General features: G+C 40.9%; 1 protein-coding gene across 1 annotated transcript; it reads left to right on the top strand.

The window, feature by feature from the left end:
• Nucleotides 1-4,946: 4,946 nt before the first annotated feature.
• LOC137606285 (methyltransferase-like protein 27) lies at nucleotides 4,947-11,950 on the top strand. Its single transcript, XM_068331481.1, has 5 exons — nucleotides 4,947-5,208; nucleotides 6,815-6,943; nucleotides 7,141-7,276; nucleotides 7,459-7,551; nucleotides 9,540-11,950. The coding sequence occupies exons 1-5, from the start codon at nucleotides 5,089-5,091 to the stop codon at nucleotides 9,740-9,742; spliced, it is 681 nt and encodes a 226-aa protein (XP_068187582.1). The 5' UTR covers nucleotides 4,947-5,088; the 3' UTR covers nucleotides 9,743-11,950.
• Nucleotides 11,951-12,616: the final 666 nt, after the last annotated feature.

Below are 12,616 nucleotides of genomic sequence, written 5' to 3' on the forward strand. Positions count from 1 at the left end.
GCTGCTGATGGGCCGGCCGACCCACTGGAAGATGGTGGCTGAGATGTGGACACTTCCTCCGGCTCGTCTTCCTCTTCTGCAGACGAAGATGTGGACTCCGCTGTCTCGGAGGAGTTTTAGCCCCCCTCCGGCCTCCCCCCTCCCTCCTGGCTCAGTCTGGGACGTCTGGAGCCGTCCCTTGAAGGGGGGGGTCCTGTCACAATCCGCTCCTGGTTTTCCCCTCATCCGCCCAGCTCTACCTGCCTTCCAATCCCACCTCATCAGTGCAATTGGCTTCACCTGTGTTTCCTCACCTGATTATCACCTGCCTGTTCAGTACATATACCCTCCCATTCCTCTCAGTCTCTGCCAGATTGTCTTTGTGTCATGCATAGCTCTCTCGCGTTGATCTCCGGACTGCTTCCTCGGTTACGACCCTGCCTGTCTTCAACCTGTCTTCCTCGTCTCTGCCCCGGTAAACTGACCAGCCTTCTGTCCTTGACTACTCTGCCTGCACATTCCTTGTCTGATACCTGTCACCTGGGATTCCTGTTTACGGAGACTGTTTGTCTGGAATATTGCTGCCATTCTGTGCGAACCTCAGAATAAACTGTTGGACTATTCCTGCTCTGGTCTCAGTCTGTGCTGTACGTGGGTCCTACCTCTGACCCGTTACAAAAACGAGCTGGCATGGCTTGTGTTAATGGATTTAAAAGAGATTGTTGAGTTAGTTGTTGCTCCGGTGCATACTGATGAATCCATTTCTTACCTTGAAAGCAAGATTATTGAACACAGACATACTGTAGGTACCAAGAGCTTTTCCCTGGTGTTAGACTTCTAACCAAGCACCACTATCTGGAGCATTATCCTCAGATGATGCAATTTTTTGGTCCTCTTGTAGCACACTGGACTATGCGTTTTGAGGCCAAACGCGTTTTTTTCAAGAAGATTGTTAAACACACCAGTTGTTTTAAGAACATATCTTTGACTTTGGCTTCAAAAAATCAGCTGATGATTTCTTTCCTTCTCAACTCACCATCCCATGGGAACTCTGACCTTCATGTATCTCATGTTTCTACTGTTCCAGTTGATGTAAGATGAAAGATGATTGAAAGATGAAATAGCTCAGGCTATTAGGGAAAAATTCCCAAACACTACTGAAGTGCACCTTGCAAAGAATGCCTCAAGCAATGGAATAGCATACAGTAAGGGGATGATAGTTGTCCATGGACCTGAAAGTGGATTCTCAGAATTTGCTGAAATTCTCAGATGTGTGTTTTCAAACGTGAGAGCCTGACAAGATGGACGTACAAACGTGAGCTCCGTGCGTGAGTCTCAACAGTTCCTTTATTTTTCACCCTAAAAATACTCAAATCCAGCAAACAGCTTTAAGGCAGAGTTTGGTTGTATTGTTGCATGGCACGATATAATTTAAGAAGCAAGAAGATAATACAAACTGCGGAGCCACTGCCGACGAGGATAAGCTATCACTAGGCCTGACAGGCGTGCTAACGTCCCGGCAGCTAACGCTAGCTACAGTGTCCGTGCCATCTATGCTAACATTACCTCCTAAGAGCTGCTCTAGCTCACGGACACGTCTCTCTAGCAGAGACATCCTGTCTAGAACTGCAGAGCTACTAGAACAAGCCATAATAACGATTAAATAGCAATACAAAGGGCAATATTTAAACAGAAGGACAGAGCGAGAGCAGAATAGCATGTGAAAACAGATGGAGATACAGGAAATACGTCACTGCGTCAGGTTCAGCACAGTAAACCATCTAGCGACTCATCCCAGGTGTCTTCATCTGAAGCACATTCTGACAGAGATATCCAACTAGTTATAAAGTCCTGATTTTACTGTTCATTCATTTTCTTAACCCGCTTAATCCGCTTACGCAGGTCGCGCCATGACAAAGATGGAGACACACCGTGTATTAAATATTTAAACAGAAATTTACTCAAACAATATATTAAACAAAAAATCACAAATCATGGGGTGTGAGAATCAGTCAACAGATCAAAAACTTAAGAGAAACTGAAGCTGTCACATAACTCAAGGGGCCTACGGAGATAGAGAATGATTAGCAGGCTTGCATTTATTTACAGTACTGGTGAACACAGGGCCCAGGTGTCAGCAGGACACACTGATATCCCCTCTGGCACTGCCCTGAACAGCACCACATGACCACCCTGGGGTCGTCATGATAGGCTTTAACCCACTGAATGTATAGCATACTTTTTGTATACCACCTTTCTTTTTCTTGGCAATTTTCTTTTTGTGCTTGGCATTCATCCACGCTGGCTGAGTAGCACTTTTCTTGTGACGCAACCTAGATACTTCAATAATCCCGGAGGAAATTGTACATATCCACTGCTCAGGCAATACATAGAGAATACTGGAAAAACATCAGGAGAAAAGAAACACTGACATCACAGGACATACCACAAGACACACACTACACAGACACATGCAGCATTAACAGGACTTACGTACTAAACTATAAAATACAGTATAAACAGTATAAAATTAAATTCCTATAATTAAAAACCTATTCCTCTCTTTTCAGTTTGAGTTCCACTCAGAATTTGTTGCCGTTTTCTGTGTTGTTCCTGCTGTTTGGACTCTGCTCAAAAACATGAAATTTGTTGGAACAGTTATGACACTAAAATCAAATTATGTAAACTGGGAAGTCCATGTATCTCCCTACCCATATATGTCACAGCTGAGCACGACTGGCACAGGGAACCCAAAAGCATGACAAACGGGCAGGTCAAGAGCCTCAGAGTAGGTTTAATAGAACAGGCAGGGGTCAAGTTCCAAATAATCCAAAAACCAGGCAGATAAATCCAATGATGGGCAGGCAAGAGGCTGGGTCGAGAGAGCAGACGGGATTCAAAGCCAGTCACGATAGAAGGCAGGATACGTAGACTAGAGAGTCAGGGCGGACACTGAACAATCTGGCCGAGAGCGGAAGGCTGAGCTGGGTATATGTAGTGTGGAGACAGATTAGGGAGTGGCTGCAGGTGTGCGAAGGGAAGGCAGGTACAGGGAATGAACTGATTGAGGATGAGACAGGATCTGTATTTTTTTTGAAAACCAATGTTTACACATGACCGACGTGACTCGAATGACATAAGCCGATGTATACCTGTAGTGTGATGTGCACATAGCATTAATGCTATTTTGACATCAGATGGTAGTATTGGAGTAAATATTTATGATGATGTGGACAATGCCAACGGTATTCGATATTGAGGAAAGTTAAACCTGTCTCTCACTTCTGAATTGTTTGAATCACTCAAAAATATCACAGCACCATAATCTATTTTTCTTCAGGTGGATACATTTGCATATCAACCAGAGATGCCCCTGGAAATAAAGAGTTCAAGGCTGCCCTGGAGTACGAGCTGAAGCAGGATGAGGCAGAGGGCCTGATAACTTGTGTTGAGTTCAATCATGTGAAGGAATATGAGTTGGGTGTGTTAGAGGAAGAGCCTGGATACATATCTGGTCTTGTCTACCTTTATAAGAAACTATAATCAAGGCACTAAAACTACATTATTTGTGAAGATGTCAAGTAATAAAATAACCCATACAGGTAAAAAAATAAGCATAGAGAATTTGTTGCAAATCATTTCTGTCAGCGGAGCTGCATTTGTATGACACTTAATATGTCACTGATTACCAGGCTCAGTTTCATGCTTTATCAGTTAACTGAGAGAGTTCCCTGCCAGTAAAGACCAGTAAATCATTTGTAATTATGTGGATTATTGTGAAGTAACTTTACATGAAGTTAAATAATAAAAGTAAATAGCAGTCTACAGTTGGTGTCTGTTTTGATTGTGTCACAGTCGTGATAATGTGTTTTGTGTGGCATGTTTCAGTGGTATGAAAAACAACGAACATGAATGCCCTGTTTAATAGAAGAATCTCCATGCCCACAATACCACAGTGATAAGCAGTTTACTCTAAGTTAATGTTTCAAGTCGTTATTTCAACAGATGTTTTCTGATGTACTGAACATGATGCGTTGTGTAATTATTTCTCAATTTGAGTAATCATGAATAAATGTGTGAAAGGTCTAAATGTGCAGCAATTTGGGAATGTGCATGGGAATCTAAAAGAGTGCATTCACAATATTTATGAGCGTAATAACGTTCATAAATGTGCAAAAAAACTGGCCTGGAGGGTGTCTAGCTTCAGAGTTTCTGTGAGTTACGGTACTTTTTTCAATTTTCACACATACAAATCTTTAGCAAATTCCTTTAACATGTGTGCAGTAAAAATATTAAAAGAAAACCAAGTAAAAGTTTTGCCTGTGTTCAGTGATGAACTGGATGTATTTGCAGCTCTTACTGGTAAATATTTTGACTTTCTACCTATTAATGATTACCATGTTTACAGATTGGTTTGCAGAATTCAAGCATAAAATGTTTGAAATATCAATTTTCAAGGCTCATCAAAATAACATCAAAATGTACAGTAGATTCTGCATGGATCATGTCAGTGTGTTCGCCTTGTCTTGAGTTTTAAAACATGTAATATCAAGCCACTTTTCAAGCCACTTTTCAGAGCAGTTTGATTGGAGTTGTTGTTAATAATGCTAACAATCTTAATGAGTTCAATTTAGTAATATTCTGGACTTGACGTGCCATTATTTAGTGACATACACCCGTTGCCATTTACTAGTCTCTCAAAAGATTCTTTTCCTGGAGAAAAGAATCTCCTGCAACTCTTCTCTGGCACTGCTATTTCCTGTGCATCCCATTTCTTACTGTGTCCTCTTCATGTCTTCCTGTTTTTGTGAGTCATGGTGTGTCTGTCATCGAGGCTAGGATAGGTAAGTAATAGAGGGTGGAGGTGGCAGAGTCACACCTGAGAAAAGGGAACAGGGAGGTGGGCAGAGACATTTTCCTGCCTCCTGTTTTCTTAAGAGACACTTTAGAAAAGTGTTTCTGAAACTTTTTTGAGCCCATCTGCTTCAGGCTCAGTAGAAGGGAGGAGCTACATTAACTTTTTAAGCACAGCTGAGACTGACTCAGAGTTTAATTTACCTTACATTCTGGAACAGAAACCCCAGGGGAAATTTCCCATTGGTATTTATAATGTCATCTGTCAGTAAAATAGTTGAAAGTGCAGCAGCATATGTTGCATCTTTTTCTACAAGTTCCACACCAAGAGAGAAAACGAACTACTACAGCTCCAGTGCAGAGATCTACGAAACGGTAAGAAAACAAAGGAGCAGTAAACTATTTCAGATAATTTCATCAATGACATAAATATATTGATTAACAACTTAGATCCAGTACTGGAACTCATGGATAACTGGTCTTCCTATACACATTAAATAATAATTATAAACCCAAATCTCTCAAAATTAATTACCTGTTCTGTGGAGGTTAGTCAATAAGTTTGGTTTGTTTGTCTGACAGCAGGAATACATTCATTACAAATTGATGGACCAAATTAAAATTTGGTGTGAGGACTGACCATGCAATGAGTTCTACTTAATTTAATTTATCTGAATATAGATGTAGAATTTGGATTTTTTAAAAACTTTCATGAGTTTCAATATTTAATGAAAAACTCCATTTAAAACTTTGAAATAGTGGGAAATAATATCAGCTTTTCTTCTTCTCCTTCTCGCCAGTTCGATGATATAACTGAGCAGTATAAAATATTCTTTAAAGCAGTGGTCCCCAACCCCCGGGCCGCGGACCGGTACCGGTCCGTGGGTCATTTGGTACCGGGCTGCCCAAAAAGAAGAACTTATTTACATTACTTCCGTTTTATTTATTTCGGAGTCTGAAAGACGTTAAATTTGAAAAGTAACGTCTGTGTGGAATGACGCACTGACAAATTCATGCATCCGTCCTGCTTGATGGGTCTCGGTCACGTGACAGGTTATCAACACACACACACACTAACTCATGAACATACAAGCACACGAACACTGACAATTACAATACATCACCGCTTTGGATGTAAAAATGACAAGACAAAAAGATTTTCACTGACGATTTCTTGACCTCTCTCCTCATGACAACTGTAAGGCTGAAGATGTACACTAGAAGTTCTCATACACTCTCTCCTTTGGCCATTATGTGGTCCATCATGAACTATGAGCAACTGTGTAGTTAAAAAATCTTTACATACCACAACTGTAAGGAAGTGGAATAAATCATTGAAACTATTTGAAACTATCATATAATTATTATTTTACTCTATTACACAAAGTTAAACATTAATTGCAGACATTTTCATTTTCTGAAGGTCAGCCATTTTTTAATTAGGAACACCAAGGTTGTATAGAAGTTTAATAAAACACAGAATTCTATAAAAATTCTCAAAATGTATTTTGTATGTTCTGATGTCATGTGCGAACAAACTTGTGAAACCTTATGACAGACATAAAATTATAAAATTAAAATTATTGAGAGAAAATCTTGTAAATTGCAGAACACAACAGAAGGGTAAACATTGCATGAAAGTCTTATCTGTGATAGGCAATCAAAAGACAGCAAATGACAATGACCTGCTTTAAAATCCAGGATTGTCTCAAGCAGTTCCACATTAAGTCATAAGAGTAAGTTACACATGTCAGACGTGTACCTGACCAAAAAAGTCATGAACACAAAGGTGGGTGTGCCTGCCCTGCCCTGCCCTGCCCTGCCCTGCCCTGCCCTGCCCTGCCCTGCCCTGCCCTCCTCTCCCCTCATAGTAATTCAACTGTACTGCATGTATCTGATAATATGAGAACTTTGCGCACCACATAATTTATAAATTTAATTAACATTCAGATACCACTTTGTGTTTGTCTTATGTGAATAGGTTTCCAATGTTTTAGACTACCGAGGACCAAGTCTAGCAGCAAGCATCATCTCGGCTCATTTCAGCGGTGATCGTGAAGCAGCTGTTGTGTTGGATGTGGCCTGTGGTACTGGACTGGTGGCGAAACAGGTGAACTCACAAAAAAGAAGACCAAATAACAAATCATTCTCTTTGTATATTTTATTTTTTGGAACAACTTTTCAGGTTGTGGTGTTAAGATGTTAAATGCTCAGAAGAACATCAAAACCTGATGGGCTTGTAATTCCTATACTCATTTATTTGACTAGTGTGACTGATGAATGACCAAATGTATGTCTCTTGTATAGATGGTGACACAAGGATTTAAACAAATTGTGGGTGTTGATGGGAGTAATGCAATGTTGGACATGTCCAGAAAGACTGGGTTGTACAAGGACCTGAAGCAGTGCCTGCTTGGAGAGGAACCATTGTCTGTCCATTGGGGTAATTTAATAGTTCAGTATTTCACAGCAGGCATGAGAGATTATATAGTTTGTTTATATCTATCAATGTGAGTGTGATCAAATACAAATAACATTGGTTTATGCATTACATTTGTATTCCTTATTTGTCAAATTAATCCCATTAATTCTAACTCTTCAACCTCACCAATTTATTTCCCACAGGTCTATTTGATGTGGTTGTGATTGTTGGAGGACTGACTATTGGTCATGTCCCAGTTAACGTGGTTAGAGAGTTGTTCGACTTTGCTAAACCAGGTGAGACTATTTTTCCTTGTTTCATACTCTAAAGTAAAGTTGTTAGCAATTATTAGACTTTCCATAGAAAGCCAGAAATGGTATTCAACACAAAATAGTCCCATCATCTTTAGCTGGTAATCTGGGTCTGGATAGTGGGGGCAGCAGTTTGAGTCCAGACAGTCGCTGGTTACATCATCCATCTCCCCTGTGGGATCCCAAGGTGTTCCAAGGCAAACCAAGAGACTTAATTTCTCCAACAATTTCTGGGACTTTCTCCAGATCTCCTATCAGATGGACATGCCTGGAACACATCCATAGGAAGGCATGCAGGGAGCATCATGACCTGGTGCCCAAACCATTCTAGCTGACACCATTTGACCTGGAGAAGCGGCAGCTTTCCTATAAGCCTCTCCCAGATGTTTAAGCTCCTCACCCTATCTCTAAAGCTGAGCCCAGCCACCCTACCAATTAAACTAATTTCAGCAACTTGGACTCAAGTTGCCCAGACTTTATGACCATAGGTCAGGGTTGCAAAGTCGACAGAGTGGTAAATGGAGATCATTCCCTTGTGGCTCATCTCTTGAACACCATGGACCTGTAGAGCAACCACATCATTGTGGAAACCTCATTGGTCTGCCTGTTTGCCTTTCTCGTACTTGTGAATAGGACCCCGAGATACTATACCTAAAGCCCTTCATTTGAGTTAGGGACTCTTCTCCTAACCAGAGGGGGCACTCCACTCTTTCAGAACAGATGCTGATCTTCATCTTGGCCGCTTCACATTTGACTGCAAACCCCTCCATGTTGTCTAGCTCTGGGACTTGCAGAGAAGTCCAACAACTGAAAACCATTTGATTTCAGATGAAGCAGGCCCATACACCTTCTAATCACCGCTTTCTCTACATCCAAAAAGCACATATGGACCGGTTGGCTTAACTTCCGCAAACCCTTGAGCACCCACCGGAATTGGTCCAGTGTTTTGCAGCTGGGACAAAAGCCACATTATTCCTCCTGAATGAAAGGTTTGACTATCGGTGTAGTTCTCTTCTCAAGAACCCCGGAATAGACTTCCCCCGAAGGCTGAGTAGTGTAGTTCCCGTATAACTGGAGCACACCATCCAGTTCCTTGTCCTGAAAAGGGGAACCACCATCCTGGTCTGCCAATCCAGTGGTATTGTCCTCAACTACCATGCGATGTTACAGAGATACATCTGCAGAGATACTGTACATTTGCACATCCAGACACTTAAGGTATTGAGGAGATCCTCAAAGTATTCATTCCCTGACAATATCCCAGTCAAGGCCAGCAGGAGTGCTGGTGGTGCATCACTTTCCTCTCCTGGGATGCCGGAAGGTTTGCCAGAATTTCTTTAAGGCTGACTGATACTCCATGGTCTTCCCAAACTCCTCCCAAATCTGAGTTTTTTGCCTCTTTAACCACTCAGAATGCAGTACAGCTGGCCTGCCCTGTGGGCAGTCAACAAGGCTCTGTGGGACACCTTCCTCAGCTTGATGGCATCCCTTATTTCTGGCATCCACCACAGGACATTGGGGTAACCATTGTGACAGGCACCAGACTTTGTGATCACAGCTCTTAGCAGCTGCTTTGACAATGGAGGTGAAGAACACGGTCCACTTGGACTCCTGGCCTGGATTGTCACCCAAGACCTCTTTGCCATGAGAGACCCTTCAAAGAGCAACAACAACATAACTGCTAGGATCATTCGGGCATCACAATACCACAATAAGGTGTCAGTTCAAGGGGGAGAGTTTTATTATGTCCTTAAAATGTTTCTAAAGTCTACACAGGTGATTAACTTCACCTGATTTTATTTCTAAATATAATTTTCGGTCATCTGTATGACAATTAAAACACTGCATAGTTCCATAATAATGTTCCCAATTTTGTAAATATAAATGAGACAGTTTGTATTTAAATCAGTATCTCACTCCTCTATCATTAGTGTGTTCAATCCTTCAAAAACTAATGCACTATTTTTCCATAGGTGGCTACATTTGCATGACAACCAGAGATTCTTGTGACAATGCTGAATTCAAACATGCCCTGGAGAATGAGCTGAAGCAGATGGAGGAAGAGGGTCTGTGGACTTGTGTAGAAGTCACTAAGGAGAGAGAATGGATAAAAATGAAGCCAGAGCGGGGTTATAACTACATGACTGGTATTGTGTACCTCTATAAAAAAATCTAAATACAGCACAGTGCTTACTATAGATATGTGACACTGCACCCATATCAATTCAAAACCTTCTAAAAAATAATAATAACATGATATTAAAGTAACTATACACTTCAAAATGAAAGAGTAAGAATTCTTTTCAAAGTTAGATGCCGTCAGTGACATTGGGTTTGTGGGTATGAATATGGTGCTTCATAGCTCATGTCTTAATGAGTATCATGTTCATCCAGACAACTTGTACTGAATTTAAGACCAACAATGTAGTATAGTCCATTCTGTGATATTCAACTGCATGGTTAAGTTGTAATAATTTGATCACTTATGTCCTTGTGCAGGCAACTTTCAGTCTCAGTCCTGGGTTCATTATAAGTTTCTGGTATGCAGTAATTAACATAAAATTTTATATATATTCTTGTGTAGTGGTAAATGTCTGCAGACAGTTCCAATCAGATACACTTTCTGAAATACAACATCCACACACTTAGAGCAAACCAGAGCAGTTATGAAATGACTGTGTCACTGTCCAGTCACAACGTCTTGAGTGCTATCCATCCCAGTGTTTGGTGCAGAGACGCCCAAGAAGATAACTGTTCTGTGCGTCCTTTGTTAGGGGGGCACATAGACTGAGTTCCTACTTGCTGTATTTCACCTGCAATCAAAACAAATTATTAACTAAGACCAGTCACTATCCTGTTTTCCTTTGGACACACTTTCATAACTGTTCAATAAAAGAACTGCCAACTCTAACAACTTGGTGCCATGACATAGATTGGCTGACCCTCAAAGTGAGTAATTCTTTGGACTTTCAGAGTGGATCGAATATTGTTTTTTTTCTCTATCTCCAGACAATAATAAAAGCTCTGTGAATTACTGTAAACAGGAAACTTCTTAAACTGAGATTACTCTTAATTGCATATATGTCTTCATGATTCTTTTACATTTCTATGACTTATCACAAATAAATGGTAATCACAGACTCTTGCGTGACAGAAAGTGAAAGTGTCCTACTAGCAGTCTGTGTTCAGGCTTTGAGTAATAGTATTTTCCCAAAGTTCCCTCAATTTCAACCGTGGATTTTGATTGAAATCATAACAGACTTAGTGCTGGAGTATATAATCATTACTGTAGGTGCATGCCAAATTTAAAACAATCAACTTTTATTTATATGGTGCTAATCACATCAGACATTTCAAAGTGCTTCAACAGACAGAGAAACCCAACAGGACCTTCCAGGTGAAGCAAAAGCGACAGCGTCAGGGAAAAGTTCTCTAATTGAGGACGAAACTCAGGGTAAGAACCAGACTCTGGAGGGGATCATTCGCCTTGACCAGCTGGGCAGAAAAGAAAAACTGATGAAACAAACTGGTGAATCCTGGGTGATTTGTGAATGGTGCGCTTAAGTAAAGAGTGATAGAGCTAATTTTAGCTCAGGGTTTTTAATAGCTAAACGGCTTGTGTGTATGTATTTTTAAGGTCCTGCCTTGGAGAAGAGTTAAAATTCACTTTCTCTGTATTTGACCAGAATTAAAAAACAAACCTCTAGATGTGCATATTGACCACTACACAAGCCCGTATGCCACCCCCCCCACACACGCCTATATATGTATATCACTCACATATGTACATATATACGTATTGTGGTGGACATACTTTGTCCGCCACTCTTAAAGTCACTAGAGAATGTTACGACACACCAAAAGTCCCTCTGTGCAGAGATTGCATGTTCTCCCCGTGTCTGCATAGGTTCTCTCCGAGTTCTCCAGCTTCCTCCCACCTCCAAAAACGTGCATGTTAGGCGAATTGGCTGGTTTCAAATTGCCCGTAGGTGTGACTGTGTGTGTGCATGCTTGTCTGTCTGCATTTATCTCCGCGGTGCACTAGCGTTGCCCCTGGAGTGTCCCCTGCCTCATGCCGCCAGTGGGTTGGGATAGCTCTAGCAACCCCGGGTCCCTGGAATAGGCTCTAGAAACCCTGCAACCCGCGACGGTGAAAGAACCAGGTTTAGAAAATGATTGAATGAATGAATGAATGTTCATACAGTGAATGGATTCTCTTCCCGTTGGACCCACATTACATTAATTCCCACATATAACACAACTGGAGTGCAGGTACAGAAAGATGAAGCTGGATGAATCTATTACTGGGAGCTGAATTCTGCCTTCTAACTGTCACAATTAGTTAAACAGTGTGTAGTAATAAAATAAAAAATAAGCAAAACAATTTCATTCCCTTGGAGTTAATTGATGCTGTGACTGAAAAATGTTCAGGAATTCATGTTATAACCAGTAGATGGCAGTAACTGAAAGCTATAAAATGATTACTGATCAGATTCCGGGAAAATTAGGGAAAAGTAAAAAATGAAAGATTGATACATCATATTGAGACAAGTGGAATACAAAAGAATCACCAGAAAGAGTACAACAACAACAAACGAACGAAGAAGTACATTGACCCAGCTAAATAGAGTATCTAGAGTCTAGATACTGTATTATTACATTTTTAGTGTAAAAATACTCTGTTGCCACACCGTTTGGTCTGAAGAAAACATCACCTGTTTGAATATCTGGTTTATGGCGAGTTTTGGACCACTGTTCTGTAATTGTAGACCACAAGTTGTTGTATTCCTTGATCATATTGGAAGCTTTGTCTTGCATCAAATACTTGTATGTACAATGCATAGGATTGTGTGGGGGAGGATATGATCTAAGATTGAGTATCCACAGCAATCAGTTGTTTACATGTGATTTTTAGGGTGAGTTGGTGAACTTACCTCACCACATTAGGGCACTAGTGACCTTCCTCTGCGGTCACCTGCAGCATGCAGTAATGGATTTTACGATTCAGGAGGATGATGTCTGTGGAGGATTTCTGGCACACCATTGACAC

The sequence above is a fragment of the Antennarius striatus genome, chromosome 13 (genome assembly GCF_040054535.1).
Source record: "Antennarius striatus isolate MH-2024 chromosome 13, ASM4005453v1, whole genome shotgun sequence".
In the NCBI taxonomy this organism is placed as follows: domain Eukaryota; kingdom Metazoa; phylum Chordata; class Actinopteri; order Lophiiformes; family Antennariidae; genus Antennarius; species Antennarius striatus.